General features: G+C 42.0%; 2 protein-coding genes across 2 annotated transcripts in view; both read right to left on the bottom strand.

Moving 5' to 3' along the window:
• GPATCH11 (G-patch domain containing 11) overlaps positions 1-16743 on the bottom strand; it is a 118420-nt gene that overhangs the window by 71041 nt on the left and 30636 nt on the right. The window lies entirely within an intron of this gene.
• NANP (N-acetylneuraminic acid phosphatase) lies at positions 12434-16707 on the bottom strand. Its single transcript, XM_075748892.1, has 2 exons — positions 16496-16707; positions 12434-16330 (listed from the first exon to the last, which is right to left on the bottom strand). Exons 1-2 carry the CDS (start codon positions 16583-16585, stop codon positions 15632-15634), a joined length of 789 nt encoding a protein of 262 aa, XP_075605007.1. The 5' UTR covers positions 16586-16707; the 3' UTR covers positions 12434-15631.

Here is a 16743-nt window from a genome sequence, read left to right as displayed (position 1 = left end):
GGAAAGGGGAGCGGACTTAGCACACTGGCTGTTCTTCTGATTTGCAATGGTAATTCCTGCAGTGCCATTGCAGAAGTCAAAAGCCACCCAAATGATCAGTTGTGCGTCCCATCTTGGACGCAGAGCTTGGGCCACCCTCCTCTTGGCGTGGGGTGAGGGACATAGGAAGCGGTGTGCTCTTTTCAGCCTCGTGAGAGCCGAGTCTGAAGGATGTTTTTTAGCAGCTACTAATTAATATAGTTAGCTAGCTAACTAATTACTTAGCTAACTAGTGTGCACTGTTTCTGGTCTCCAGAGAAAAATGTTTGGGCTTTGTCACCAACGGAACTAGCTGTTTTGTCGCAGTCTAAAGCCCAGCAGCAAATGAAAACGCATGCAATGCGGGTAGTCAGGTGATCAGAGCCCCAAAATAAAACAGGAGCTGCTTCGTCTGTGACCTGGGATATGGAGGGGTGGTACTGCTAGCCTCTGGCAGTGGTGGGGCAGTCTCTGGACACATCGATTTCGCTAAACCCTGCTGTTCATTTGTGCAGCTTCTTTCACCACAATTATCTGCTGTTCCAATATATTGCTGTAGTGTTTTTGTTCTATCTACTGGATCCTTAAAATAACAAATAGTGCCTTGGCTACAATGCAATGGGTTATTTAAAGGAGTGTGCAGAGTTGCCAATAAAGGGGGAATTCCAAATACAGGCAGAGCCATTTAGGATTGCTTTGTGGTTGAAAAGGCAAGGGAAAAAAGCTTGTTATTAATATCAGATTATCATTTTCTTTAAAAACAGATTAGGTTTTCCTTTTAAATAGACATCCTTATTAAAAAGGTCTCTCTTTGCTTGTGGCTGGATCTGTTTGGCTGAGTTGGATGATACATTATCAACATGTTGTGAGAGAACAAGTCATTTATTTTAAAAATCTCAAAATACGAGTTTTGCTTGCATCCAGGATAAGGAAATTATTTTCTTATTTTAGCAGAAGAAGGTATTCATCAGAATAAGGTATCCTGTCACCAGTAGGGTCAGTTCATCACTTAAGAGCTATTATTTTATTAAATCACTGAATTTTTACTTATGCAATTTGTTTATTTAGAACTCCTGCTCCTTTGGGTAGAGACCATATCTCCTTAGGGCCATGTATAATTGTATGTGCATATATTTTCATTTTTATTTCCGGTGTAAAAACCAGAAATGCTTGACAGCTTTTGAAAACAACTGTCTTTGCAGCTATGCTATCATGGCACACTGGTTTCATATAGTATTTTATCCAATCCTTTTAGTACAGAATGCAGCTCATCTATTTGTCATTTACTGAAATGTCATCCTGAGCACATCAACAGCACATTAAATTCCTGTCCAGCCGCGGTTTCACAGCGCAAGGAATGGATCTCAGTGCAAAACTATGCCCCAATGTCGCGCAGCCCCAAGCTGGTGATTTGTGGAGTTCTCCTTTGGGTCTTTCCATGGGGATTGTGGCTGCCTAAGCCCTCTCCCAAAACTGGGTTTCCCTAACATAGCTAACATTTACCTTCAAAATTATGCTGATTGGCTGTATAATTTAAATTTAATCATATAATCTGAAGACACTCTTTATTCAGTTTTGAATGTTATATATACCAGTTGAAGGTGACGATAAACTCAATTAACTAGGCTGATATAAACCTTTTTTAAATCAAATTAAGTGCATTTCTGCAGTGTTAGCATCTATTTCATTAATTGTGATTAAAAACCGCTTGGGAGTTAAATTGGTATGACTTTGAATATAGATAAAGCCAAGGGAAGACAGAACTGGCAGCTGAGCCTGAACCGGACTGGAAAGTTTGGCGTTCTTCTTTGTACCCAGAACACCAGAGCTTTGTTTGTTTTAATTAAAACTGAGATCCTGCAGAATGTAATAGATGTTGTTTAGAAAAGCTGCCCCCTTGTTTCTGATAATTGGATTTTTCTAGCCCAGATTAATATCGTGCCGTGCCATTTCACTGGGTCCGAGAGGATTCCTCCAAATAATTAAAAAGCTAGTGCTGAAGACTGTAACCACCTCATTAAGATAAACTTACAACAACAACTTAGGTTTGTATAAGGAGTTCCTTTCTTTTTTTCTGGAAAGAGGCCACAGTTTGTTTAGCCTGGCAGGGGCAAGGAACTGATTTTTGTGTATGCAAAAGAAGCTTTTTAAGCCATTATTGCTGAATCACTGTGTCTCAGGTAACACGAAATTGGACCAGTAAGCTTTGACAGTGGTCTGCAGAAACTAATTTTGAGATGGTTACAGTGACCACATAATGAAAAACAGAATATATGTGAAAGTGTAAACATTTCCAGAGAACTTCTGGCACGGAGTCTCACAGCAAACAGCGACTGACAAACACACCTGCTGATACTCGATGCTAGAAATAATAGCTATTCTGTTTATTCAATCAAAATGCTATTATCTATTTGTGGTTTATGCTTAATACTTTATGTAGCAATATATCTAGTGCTGTTTCTTCAGATGAAGGATTGCTTACTATGTGATCAGTTGCTATTATAACGACAGATCTAATTCATAAGTGTCAATTTTTGTTAGTTTCTGCATTTTTTTCTGAAGAATCGATACAGAAAACTTCGGATACGATTTAGCCCTAAGAAGTATACAACCTGGGAAAGCTGGCTAGCCTATCTAGAAAGAAACTGTTGGAAAACCTCAGTGAAAAATATTTGTAGGCACTGGAGGAGAATGAGACAGGCAGAAAGGTCTGTCGGTGTTTAAAATACACATGAAGATGACCAGAGCTGTACCAATGAACAGGGTCAGGGGGCCATCAGCAGTTGCATGTGCTTGTGCTTATCACATACGCAAGTCACCGAGGCTCTGATTAAACGCGGTACTAAGGTACAAACCTAACTTTAAGCCTGAGAGCAGACTGACGGCACTTGCACTTGTCAAAATCTTTGTAGGCTCACAGAGGCTCCCCTTGCTTTCTGAGAGCTGATTTTAGACTGAAACTTGCGCAGTGCATAGCTTTTCTCAGGACTTTTTCCTAGGGCAAATTTTACATCAAAAGCTGTAAAATCCAGTAATGCCACATTTAGAGAAGTAAAATTTTAGTATCCACTTAGAGAAATATATTCTTTAAAAGCAATATTAAAAAAAAAAAATCTTATTTCTGGCTCCGATCACCAGCAGTGCCTTGTATACTAAGCATAACAAATGCCACAAGTATAAGGAGAGCAGTCGTGATGTTTGTAACTCAGTTAAGCACAGGCTGAAGGAAGTATCCCCGCACAGAGAAGTGGAGGGCTATATTTTATTCTCATTAAGGGATGTGAATTGTGGTTTTGTAGTAAGGTAAGGGTGAGATGTTTCTTTCTGTATGACTTACCTTGGATATTTTCTTCAGGCCATATAATTCCTTGGGATATTTTAAATAACTATTATGGAGATTTCATGTGCTGGGCGAACTAGGCAGTTCTGAAAAGTGTATTTGAAAACACTCTCCTCCGGTTGTGTTTGGAAGGTGGGAGATAAGGAAGGTGGGAGGTGCCAGCTGGCACAGTGATTGTATCGGAAATACCTGCACATTTTCCCTGGTTTTCTGAGGTATTTGTCTGCAAGGTGTAAGAAGCCTCATATCAGAATAGTTGCTAAATGAGAAGTGCAAGCTATATGCAAATGATATAAATTTCATCTTAATTCTGGGGAGATTTACTTGAGATTTTTTGGGGGAAAATATTGCATAAGAACATCTGTCTGGGAACAGCTGAGAAGTTCAGATTCGGTCTAGTGTGCTGTCTGGAGGGGTGGCAAGCGGTAGACGACCGAGGAGGAGGATAGGAAGTGAGGCAGTTTCTAGGCTGCGCCTTTCCCTGGTAAGCACTTTTAGCTGCTGGCCGTAGGTGAGGTGGAGACTTCCAGAGGCATAAGCTATATCCAGACCATTCTGTTCAGCATATTCTTTTGGGTGAATCCTCCACAAATTGATTGAATCTTTCTGACACCATTTATGTTTTGGCAGTCACAACTTCCTGTGGGAATTAATTCTGCATTTAACACGCAGGGTGTCCTGAGAAAGTACCTGAGTGCATACCTGTTTCCTGATATTGATGTAATACTTGCCTTGTGCTCACCTGCAGAGGTCCTGGGGCACCACTGCGTGAGATTTCTCCATTTTCCTCCTAGCAGCGTTCAGGTTAAAGCGCTCGCTACTCTACATACCACGTTCATTTTCTGCACGCCAGACTGCCGCACGCTGACAAATACCTGTCAGCAGCTATGGGTTTTGTCTTGGGAAATTCCAGGTAAACATGATCTCTCAGCCTCTCGCAGGTAACAGCTGCTACTTTTGCTCAAAGGGAATTCCCATTGACTTTGATCTGTAGAAGAGGACAGCACCCCTGGTTTGTTTTGCTACAGTGAGGTAGCAGACATTAGCTAAAACGGGACATGTGATAGCAGTTACTTCACAAGCACCAGGCCAGACTTTTCCACTGCTTACCTTAGTCATACATGCTTTGCTCTTAATGGAGTTCTCTATCCACCCCAGTGAAAGCACAACTGGAGTCTGAGCCAAAGAACAGCAAGTAAGAACAGGATTGTGATGGATTGACCCTGGCTGGAGGCCAGGTGCCCCCCAAAGCCGCTCTATCACTGCCCTCCTCAGCTGGACAGGGGACAGAAAATATAACAAAAGGCTCGTGGGTCAAGATAAGGGCAGGGAGAGATCATTCACCAGTTGCTGTTACGGGCAAAATAGACTTCACTTGGGGAAATTAGTTTAATTTATTGCCAATCCAATCCCTTCCATGGGATGCAGTCCTTCAGGAACAGACTGCTCCAGCGTGGGTCCCTTCCACGGGGTGCAGACCTTCAGGAGCAGACTGCTCCAGCGTGGGTCCCCCATGGGGTCACAAGTCCTGCCAGCAAACCTGCTCCGGCCTGGGCTCCTCTCTCCATGGGGCCACAGGTCCTGCCAGGAGCCTGCTCCAGCGTGGGCTTCCCACAGGGTCACAGCCTCCTTTGAGTGTCTCCACCTGCTCTGGCATGGGGTCCTCCAGGGGCTGCAGGTGGATATCTGCTCCACCATGGACCTCCATGGGCTGCAGGGGACAGCCTGTCTCACTATGGTCTTCTGCAGGGGCTCCAGGGGAATCTCTGCTTGGCACCTGGAGCACCTCCTCCTCCTCCTTCTGCACTGACCTGGGTGTCTGCAGAGCTGTTCCTCTCACATATTCTCGCTCCTCTCTCTGCTGCTGTTTCTGCACCTGTTTGGGTTTTGGTTTGTTTCCCCCCCGCCCCCCTTCTTAATGATGTTGTCCCAGAGGCACTTCCACTACTGCTGATGGGCTTGGCCTTGGCCTTGGCCAGCGGTGTGTCCCTCTTGCAGCCAGCTGGCATTGGCTCTGTTGGGCATGGGGGAAGCTTCTAGCAGCTTCTCAAAGAAGCCACCCGTGTAGCCCCCCCTCAAACCCTGGCCACACAAATCCAATATGAGGACAAATACCAGTTATTTCTCTGATATGACCTGTGGAAATCTGCAGGCATGTTGAATTTTAACCTTTTTACTTTCTAAATCTGTTGTCTTCTGGGCATGGAAAAGCACTGAAGCTTTTAGGAGGTCTGCTTTTCATTGCATAATGAAAAAATATTATTCATTAAAACAAAACAGTTATTAGTTGTGCTTACTTTGGGCATGATGCACTGGCCAGCCTCCTGTGCTTATTTTATGCTAGGCACTGTAGAAACTTGTAGTAAGACTGTTCATCCAAGGGAGCTTAACAAACACATCCAGAAAAGTGGACGAAACAAGACAGAGGAGCTGGATGGGCAGGAAAAGGAAAAAGAAAAGGAGGGTAGCAAGTATAGCATGAGCCACATAATTCCTAGTCAGTCTTATGGCACAGCCTTTTACAATCTCGGTGGCCAAAGCTACGTTGACCATTTGCACTGACCCTTCCAGACTTTTAGCATCAAAGTTTTGGTATTTTGTGTCATTCTGGCCTGAGTAAGGCACAAAGGTCCTTTAAAATCATTGCATTTCACATGTCTGGGTGGTGTGTGTCAAACAGGCAGGCACCTAGGCAATGCAGCATCCTGCCTTCTGAGCATCAAGGAAAGATCTTGGGGATTGTTTAAGGGGATTTTCTCTGTGCAAACATCTGATAATATTACTTAACATGGAGAAAGACCTCCTCTAAGACTAGACCTATTGAGAAAGCCCAAAACTGTTCCAGGCGCTTTCAGGAGAAGACAGGCAGTCAGTGCAGACATGGTATTTTTTGATTGTGTACTCTAATTCATAATTACTTGTCAGAGGTGCGTTCCTGCAGCAATACTTCTCCTACACAGCTGTGCGCTCAGGTGAGAAGGGTTGCTGATTGCAAGTGAACATTTTGAACCACTCCAATGCTGTGCTGTTTATTCCCATTATATGGACAGACCCTGCCACCATGCCGTTGTCCTTGGCCTAGGAGAGCTTCAGAGGAGGCTTTGCCTCAGGTTCAATGGCCAAGGCCACTATCCAGAGCCAGACGTACCTGGTTGTGAGCCCTGTCTCCACCCCAAGCTATCAGCCAGTCACTCTGGTTTTCTGAGTCTCATTCCCTCTCTGCTAAGATGGAGACAGCAGTATTTCTGTACCTCACAGTGGGAGCACCCTTTATCTCTCTGCACATATTTCTCTTTGTCATCTTATAAATTCTGTCAGGACAAAACCTGGGGATTTTTATACATTTTTCTACTCTGGTTGGCTGGAGCAGTAGCAGCAGATCCAGCCATGCTGCTGGTGGTCTGGCAGCCCTGGAGCCGCAGATGGCTCAACAGCAGCAGCCACAGAGCCCCCCAGCACGCGTGTCGGGCAGCCGTCCTGCCTGCACACCGTACACCCGATGAGCGCCAAGCGTACCCTGTATAAGACACACCGGGTGAGCCCTATACATTGTGGTACGCGTTTCTGAAATGCGGAAGTCCTTTGCAGGTGTTGATCGGGTTTTTTTATGCTCTTAGGGTCGATGTGATTACTGGGGTTGAGATACCCTTTGATGGGCTACTGCAGTTGTACCGGGCTGTGGTAACCTGTGGGCTGGTTCTGCCGAAAACTGATCCACAACTGCCACCTGCTGAGCACTGAGGAAAAATGCAGCAGAAATGCCTGCCCGTGTTCAGGGCTTCCTCCCGCGGGGACCTGAAGCCATCACTGAGCACCAAAAGTCAAGTCAGAGGAGCCGGGGGGGAGATGCTAAACACCGTGTCACTGGGTTTGTGAGTGAAAAAATCAGCCCACGTTTTCAGGTGCCCGAATAGGAACGGGGGTGAGAACCATGGCCTGAATTGCTGGTCTGGGGATGCAGCCAAGAACTCCACAGAGTGAGAAAAATACGATGTAGGAGCAGGTAACAGCTTATAGTAATCCTTTACATGAGATCATAGAAACAAAGTGTTAGTGTGTTGTCTAATTATAGAAAGAGGAGCTCATGAGGAGAATTTTGAAATCCTAAAGATGTCACTGCAGCATCAGGTGAAGGAAAAAAGCTCCTTTGTCTTAAATGAATCCAATACCTACACGATATAAATCAAATTCATAAATAAAATAAATATTTATCCACCTAGATCAAAACCTCTTCTAAGCAGGGCTATCTTGCCTAGTGTGTTTACAATGCCTAGTAAGATAGGATCTCATCATAATTTATGATGTCTGGAGAGTAGTGTGAAGTGACAAGAAAACTGCTCTGACCTCATTTATGGGTACCAGGTATGTTTTATTTTTAAAACAGTGCTGGAGAAAAAAAAAAAAAAAGAGAACAGGAAACAAGCAAACAAACAACAAAAACTGTTCTTGCATCTGTATCTAACAAATCTCTGATCCTCTGATGCCACCTGCTGAAGAAACACTGAAAATGAGACTGAAGTCTCCAGCGGACTACTAATTGCATTATTATTGATTTATTTTAAAATTTATATTATAAAAAATACTGAAAGGATTTTAAGAAACTTAGATGAGCAACTGTGAATATAATAAACTGGATGTATTTTTAAGTAGCCAAATGGTAGGAGTTTCTTTTCAACCCTACTCCAGACACTAACTCCCTGTAATCAAGAAACGGTCCTATTATTGAACTGTAATTTTCTCTTTCTTCACTCCTAAATTAGCCACCCCAAAATTATTCTAAAATACCTTTACATCTTTTGATAGCAAGGATATCAAAGGAAAGGACAGCTTATTAGCAGCACTGTGACTTCTTAAGGACATTGCTGTAGCACTCAGCAATACAGGGAATGTCATCCAGCCCCAAATACAGCACCCAGCCTTCATAATGGAAAATAGAAATAGAAAAACAGTGAGACCCATTTCTGAATAGCCTTTAAATGTTTCATGCCAGCATGAACCTGCTGATAACCGAACAGTCGTACTGTGGCACTAAAATGGAGAACCCAGGCCAATTACAATTTTTCCTAGTAATGTATTATAAAATTATTGTGCAGTATTCAAAAGCATGATCTTTGCTCATCATTCACTGGTGACAGAACTTAAGCTGCAGAGACTATTAAGTCAACTTAAAAATTGCTGAGTCCTTAAAATGTTGGGAATGCAACTCCTAACACAGGGGCTATTAGAAGCCAAAGGGGTTTTTTTTCTCTGTATTTTGGGTACATCTGTGCATGCTGCTCACACTGCAGATATGCACAAACACTGCTGCTCTACATAAAAGAGAAAACCAAATGGGAAGTGGTTTGGGTGGCACAAGGGGCACAGTATTCAAAATAAAACCAAAAAGAAATTGTTAACTAGGTAGATTTATCTCAAAGTAAAGTATCTCCCGTTTTCATTTTGAGACACAGCATAGGAATACATTGTAAAACTATCATAATACAATATTAAGATGAACCTCTGGCTGCAGCAGTAGCAATTTTTAAAACAGACATATAACATTTCACAAAGTAATGGGATAAAAATAACAAATATATCAAAGTAGTGTAGACATCAAGTTATTAGGTACCTTTTAAAATACTTTCAGATGAGAGGGATGGAAGCAAAAAAGTATTTTTATCCAGTTACATTTACTGAAAGAAAAATAAACAAGCTGTTTGTGTCGTTTATGCATTTTCTTCCTGACAGGAAAAAAGGACTTAGAACATTCAGGACCCTTCTCATTTAAATGTCTGAAACAAAACACAATGGAAGGCATCAACAGTGTGGAAAACAAAGGCTGGCAGTCCATCCACTGCAGACTTCCGGATAAATCCTAACCCCAGTGAGATGGAACAGGCCACATCATTAACAGCGAAGACCACCCAACCAGTAGCACAAATGAAAACGGTTAAGCCTGACTTTATCAGACAGACAGGCCTACAACACCCTAGTGCTCTGATGAAAATAGCACCGTAACTCTGAGGATACTTGTTGACCTAATGCATTAAAAGAATAAAAGAGAAGAATTTACTGAGATTCTTAACACTCGCATAGCAGAACTAATAATATATATATATATATGAGTAGTTGATGTATTTTGACACGTGATGATTTCACTTCCAGTTGGACCTTTCTGTTACACCGGTCACTGGCTCAGGAAAATGGTCTCCCCACATCTGCCTGAATGTAGAACCATTGAGCAGACTCAGCAGCAACACAAGTGAATAAAAACTTGCTCACCTGATGCTCACCAGGCTGGATTTTGACTGGAAAGCAAGATAAGTTGAAATGTTTTCCACTTCGTCTTTCCATCTTTGTTTCTGGGGAAACGGAGCCATAACTATTCTAAAAGTGACTTCCTAGAATCACTGAGAAGTACAAAAAAAAAATTCCTAAATCCCTGATCTAAAGCATAGTTCTTAGATGATCACAGTCATATATACTCAAATACATCTCTGTACCTTACTGGCCCTCTATTTCATTGCATTTTTGCAATATTGCTGGTGTAGCAAAATAGACATTTCCAGGACAAAATACAAAAAAGGACTTAACAAAAATGTGCATTAATAGATTAAATAATTTAAATAAAAAGTATATTAAAATGTAGTTGAAGCTACATACATAGTTTCTTCCATGTTGCCTAGTAATGTTATTTCCAAAATATAAAGAAGTTCAATTTTCTCAGTGTGACAAACTTGTTCTTGAATGTAGTTGACAGAAAAATGATGACAGCCAGTGATGAACGGACTGAACAGGCACTGGGAAAATGCTGAAATGATGAACAGTGTTTTGTTTCCCTCACAACATTCACTTCTTAAGTCAACTAATCATCAATACTTATTCTGAAACTTGGAGAAGAGTCAGATTTGGTATTTTAAACCTGCCTTTATAAACCTTGATATACATAGGTGACTAACAGGATTTTGTTTGGATGCCCCTCCCCAATTTTTCCCTTTTTTTTTTTTTTTCACAGAGAGACAAATTTACCTAGTCTGTGTGATATGAATGGAAGTTTCTTTGGAGGAAAGACCATTTAAAACAAACCTAGCCCAAACAGAAGCTTGCAGCACACAGCTGCAAGGGAGCTGGTACTAAATGTACATACTTAACACGATCTTGCTACAAAAGCTGGCTCTCTTCCATTACTTTTTACTGTGATCCTCTGCAAACTTCATCCCAAATGCTAGATACCCTTGTGATTCAGAAAGATATCAACCAGTGAAATAGATGATGGAGATCAATTAGCTGAGGGAGGAGAAGTGGAAGGTAGAAGTCACTTGCAGGTGATCTTACAGAAACGAGCATACAAATCTTACTTAACCTTGTGAAGTTCCACTGCTGTAAATGGCAACATTTCCCTACGTTAAATTAGACCCTATGCAAAGTTATCATCTGGTTTTTGGTTAGATGTTGACTTGAGAAACACGGTTTGCACTTCAAAAAGGACTGAGATTTCATATATTAGCACTATAATCTAATTTCGTATTTTTTTAAAATGCGCCTTTTTTTTTTTTTTTGCATTTGAGGGCTGTTCAGCAGAAGGCTGTCATGCAACCTTGTTTTTAGTAGATGGAATAAAAGGTCAAAATATGCTATATGGAGCAGGCAACGTGATTCTCTCTGTCCAGGTCCCTTGCAACATAGGCAGAAAGTTGCAGTTTTTGCTTTAGACACAGCTGACATCATCTCTGCATTGTTATGTCTCTTGTATGTGCACAGTGTGATCTAGAAAGCGAGTTATAATGGAGACAATCCCACTGCAAGGCTGATAGTAAAAGCTGTGCACAAAACAACAGTATACCGCTACATACAGCAGAGATACATTGCATTTCTATTTGTTGTTCTTCTCAACATGTTCAGATGATTTCCAGATGATGAGATGAAGAGTTGTTAGTATAGAATTAAAGTAAATTTAATTTTATTTAAAGGCCTCAAGATAACCTGGGAGTAAAAATCCCCACATTTTAGTGCTGAAGTTGAAAGAAGAATCACTATGTATGTGAACAGGAGAAATAGCTGTGATGGGTCAGACTGCTTCAATTAAGTTCAAAGCCCTATTACTGGTGTCAAAAGCTTCAGAGGAAAAGACAACTAGAACTGGTTCGGTTTAGCTGGGGCAGAGGAAGTTCCCCGTTGTCTGTATTTCAGGAAATACGGAAACTTTTGGCTGTTACCCCATCCAAACATCCTATCTCTTTGCATTAACTTAGTATTCTAATGAAAGGTACTTTTCTCCTGCATAAAACATTCTGGTCACCTTCTAAGTACTCTAACCTTGTGCTAAAGTTTTTCAAGTGTGTAAGAAAACATCCTCATTTCTGAGGCTGTCACTGTCCAGCTTAATGCCTTACACACACAAAGCTTCCTCAGGGAGAACAGAGATGCTGTGCTGTGCAGGTCTGGGATACTTCATACAGCTAGCTGGCACAGCCAAGTGCCCGCCATAGCGGCTTTGTCCCCCTTTACTCAGTTTCTCACCTAGAGTACCTCTAAGTACCTTTCCACATCTCTCCACAGGTCCAGAAGATGGACAATTTGTTCCATTACCCCATGGAAAACTACCAGGGGACACCTTGCTTTTCTGCAGCCAAGAGAGCTGTGAGGTGAGCAACGCAGAGGTGAGTGTAGCAGTAGCCCAGATACGGCTTTGTGCACCCCTGACCTGCTGAAATGGGTTCCTGGGCTTGAGATTACTGTATTTATTTATCTGCTTTGCAGTCTGTTCTTATGCTGCTGCAGCAGCGAATGCCCTGACGTCAGAACACGCAGGCATATCCGAGCTGGCATTCAGATTCAGAAGTCAGGTTCAACTACCAATGAACTGCAGTTGGGAATTCAATATACATAGTCCAGCTAAGAAGCTTCCTAAATACAGAATTATATTTCAGACCTGGTTTTAAATGATGGAAATTACACCCAATCACCACATCTAAACGTGAGGTCACAGATTTTGAAACCTAATTCTATGCTATTTTAAAAAACAAACATAACTCTTGCCCTTTGTTGTAAACTGGTCATATAGTTATTCACAGTAATACAGAGCGTTAAAAGAAATGTTTTATAAACAAAATACTTTTATTAGACTAGTACATGGGTTATTTTAAATCAAGAATTAAAATGCAGTTTGTCTTAAACTACTGTTTCAGTTCATTTCACTAAAGTCAAAGTTACTGTAGATTAACCTCAGGAGGTAATATTTACCTGAAAAAAAAAAGTTTTTTAAAAATATAGACAGAATTTCTTTTTCCTCTTTTTATTTAGTGTATTTTGGCAACATAAACTAGCCAATTTAGCTAATAGAGCATGTAACACTAAGCAAAACCAGAACTTTACTGGAACTTATAACAGACTATTTTATTGATCTGTTCCTGCTTCTGATGTGAAAAATATCCCATCACTACATTTATGTTTCCATTTTGTTAAATATTTTTCATTAGGCTTTCTGTAAGAGCTCCATCCAGGAAAAACATTTTGAGTATTTAGAGATACTCCAGATACCTAATCCAGTTTATTGGGTAACTGCTTCTAAGACAACCCCTGGATAGAGAAACCCCTTCTGCTGTTTCTTCTTGTTTTATAGAAGCACCGTAACACTACTGCCCTATCTGGACACTTGTAGTCACATCCAGCCTGGTACAGAACTCAGCAATGGAAAAAATATACTTGGGTGTGGCCTCTACAGACCACACTATCACCTGAGCGTTCAGTTACAGAGCGCTTTCATAGATTCATAGATTTAAGAAAATGACTGGCCATGTGCAAAACAAAGAGTAGTCTCTTCTAAAACAAGAGACCCTTTATACAATAAGCAGACTCACCATCCCACTTCAGAGTGATGCAGTGGCAAGAGAATATGAGCCTCGACTTATATTAAAAAATGGTAACCTGGCATGTTTATATCCTTCAGGCCTATAGAAAGAATTGTGAATTACTACTCTTTTTTTTTAAAATCTCAGCTGTATCAGAAACCTCACTCTGCCCTAAGTTCTATTACCCTGATGCTGTGCAAACAATGCAGAGTTATACTGCAGCTCCTTTGGGATGCGCTGTTGTAAGCAAAGTTGTTGCTTTTCTATCAGACAGTATGGTTAAAACAGATTACTTAATATGTTATCTTTTCAGGGATCCATCTAACCTTTTGGATGCATTTCTATTTTTACACAATATTCCTCATAGGGTCAATGATCTTTACTATTTTTCTCTCAATCCTTGATTATAAGCAACGTTGTTAGCAACGTTTTGCTCATCAGCTAAACTAGTGACAGTTTTCATGCTCTTCCAAATGCTAAACAAAATCTTAACTTAGGCCTCTTACTTGAGTAGCACAGGTGTGTCGAGTCAGTCCCACTGACTCCTGTTACACGTGGCAACTTAGCATACCACTGTAACTGGACCATTTCCAGCATATCGCTGCTTCCTCACAGGTACAGGCGGGGCCTGCTTCTGTTCTCTTCATTGATCCTGATGTCTCAAAGGTCTTGGCTAGATAACATGAAGAGCCTGGACTGCTTCACCTTTTCTAAGGGACAATTGGATGAAAGGGGTTCAAACTTCAATGAGTATTTCCTTTTTAAATTTTCCCTCAATGTAGAAGCAATGTATTTTGATGCAACCTAAACTCTTTGCCAAATAATTTAACCCAGATCACTAATAACCTCCTCAAAACTGAATCTGTCATCCTATGCAAGACTTAACTACTTAAATTCATGTCAAGTTAAACACAGGACCCTTCCTTGTATATAGGATTCCTTCTACACACCCATTTCCTGGTAGGTTTCTGTACTTTTTGCTGATCTTTTATTGCTGTCCACATGCCAGACGCTCTTCTGCCAGCACCTCAGTATCCTTGTTCTCAAAAGATATATTTTAGAATAAATCCATCACATAAAATTTAATTGCTCATATATGCTCAGATACTCAGCCCAATGTATATGTAGCAAATAGGTTTTGAAAAAAGCAGTTTTTCCAATGAGTGTTTACATTTCCATTTAATATGTGAATAGTTTCCCATTATATAGTTCATTTTATATATGAAGTATGAAAAAGAAATTAAGATAATGATCTGGGAAAGAAAAATCTTAAGTGTTTTAGAGAGTCTTCTCCTGCATCTGGTGGAAATAGCACATACACATGATAAAGTTGTACACAGTACTGTAATACATATGACATAATTTTCCAATTTCCTGGCAGAGAGTCATGAAAGCCATTTACAACTAGCTTATATTTTCTCCAGCGTAAGTCACATGAAATACATGTAGGAACTGGAGTAAGGAGGGACTGTATAGCAGTACCATTAAAAGTCAAAAAAGCACTGATCCTGCAGCTGAATCGGAGTAGTCATACACCTGAGCAAGGCCAAGAACAGTTTCTCAGAAAAGTCTGATCAAAATTCCCTAATAAAATCAGACAGAACAACAATATTAGCTTTAAAGAGTTTGACAGTACAGTAAGAAGACCTTTGAAAATATCCATTTTATCAATTACATTCCAACAAAAATCATCATCTGAATTACAAGTATACCGCATATCTGCATAAGCGCCAAGATAATATAAAGTAAAAACTTATCCATCATGTCCCTCTGATAACTGGTCCCCTATACAAATGCAAATTTTTAATGTACATTTAAGTACTTTTGGCAAGAGATACAGATTCCATAGAAGAAAAGTCACTGCAAAGTCTGAAAAAAATTCTAAAACTTGAAAACTTGCAAAAAGATCAAAGGTAGAGCATTTTCTAATGGTCTGATACATAATAAATTCTGTCAATAGATTCCGGGTTTAGAAATAGCAAAATTTACTCCAGTTCCTGAGATAAAACTGCAGATCACTTGTGAAGTTTTACCAGATTGTACCACACTCTCTTTCTTACCTTCTTTTACACACTGCAAACAAGGTTTGAACTGAAGCTTCTGCTAAACTTACAAGTCAGCAAAGCATGTGAAAGATCAAAACATTCAAATGTTCTTTTCCACTATAAGAACAAGAGACTGGCAACTTAGGTCAGAGACAGATAGACTTTAGCCACAGTCTGTCAAAACAATTTCCAGGTAGAGGCAGTTGTTTTAAATTAACTCCACTTGCATCTCCTGAATTAATCTAATTCTTTGTTTCTATCCTGTTTTCACTGACAACTGTGTTTGTATCCATCTGCTGTTTAAGAAAGCATACCATACATGAGTTCAAAATCAACTTTTTTAAAAGAGCGCGTGTCATCTAACAGCTCAATACGTCTCTGATCGTGTGCTGGAACCATCAATGTGCTTCTTCGTTACTACTAGCCATACGGTCAGTTCCTAACTTAGCATTCATTTTGTGCTCCATCTTCCGTAAAACCGCTGGAAGATCCAGAACAGAATAAATAATGTAATGAGGTACTGGGGAAGTATCTACTGGGGTAGTCATTGCTTTGTTTAACCAGACAGTTGCTTTCAAGCCAGCATTCAGGCCTCCTTGAATATCTGTATCTAGAGAGTCACCAACCATAACACACTCTGCCGGCTGCACCCCTAGGAGATCACAGCAGTAGTGAAATATGGATGGTGCCGGTTTCTCTTCTTTCTGCTCTCCTCCCACAACGATGGCATCGAAGTAGGGCTGACAGGCACACGCTTCGATCTTCTCCCTCTGCGTCTGTTTGTCGCCGTTAGTCAAGAGCAGCAGGCGGACCCCTTTCCGCAGCTCGGTGAGCATGCTTCGCGTGTCCTCGGCCAGGGTGAGGTGCTGCAGGCGGGTCCTTTTCCACAGGAAATAGCACTCGGCGGCCAGGTGTCGGTTCGCCTCCCCGCCGATCGTCTCTTGGATCGCCTCCTCCCAGTGCGAAATGCGCAGGTCGGTGATGCACATCTTGGCGGGATCGTGACACTCCTTGAGAAGCTTGGCCTGGACCTTATCGCAAATGGCACGGGCTTCTCCCTCACCGTAGTGGTGCTTCGACTGCAGGGCATTTATCACCTTCAACAGACAAGAGGCCCTGAGCAGCGGCAGCGCCTGGCGCCGCGCACCTCCCTCACTCCCACCGCCGCGTCCGTTAACGGCCCCCGAGTGGCCCCCGGCTGCGTGTCAGCACCGGGCAGGCGGCACCGCGGCCGCCGGGCCGTGAGGGGATAAGGGCAGTACCTCCTCGATGGCGCGCCGCCCCGCCGCCGCCGTGTCGACCAGCGTGTTGTCCAAGTCGAAGAACACCGCCTTGACGCCGTGCACCCCCATAGCGCCGCCTCTCGCGAGAACCGCCCCGCTCTAACGGCCGAGCCGCGAGGGCGGAAGGAAGCCCCAACCGCCGCCAGAGCCGCCCGTGCCGGGGCACAGCGGGGCTGAGGCCGCCGGCCCCGCCCCGGGCCCGCCCCTTGCCGGCGCAGGGGCGAGGT

Source organism: Balearica regulorum, chromosome 3 (assembly GCF_011004875.1).
Source record: "Balearica regulorum gibbericeps isolate bBalReg1 chromosome 3, bBalReg1.pri, whole genome shotgun sequence".
Classification (NCBI taxonomy): Eukaryota; Metazoa; Chordata; class Aves; order Gruiformes; family Gruidae; genus Balearica; species Balearica regulorum.
Note: the sequence above shows the minus strand (reverse complement) of the source record. Positions and strands in the feature narration are given on the sequence as shown.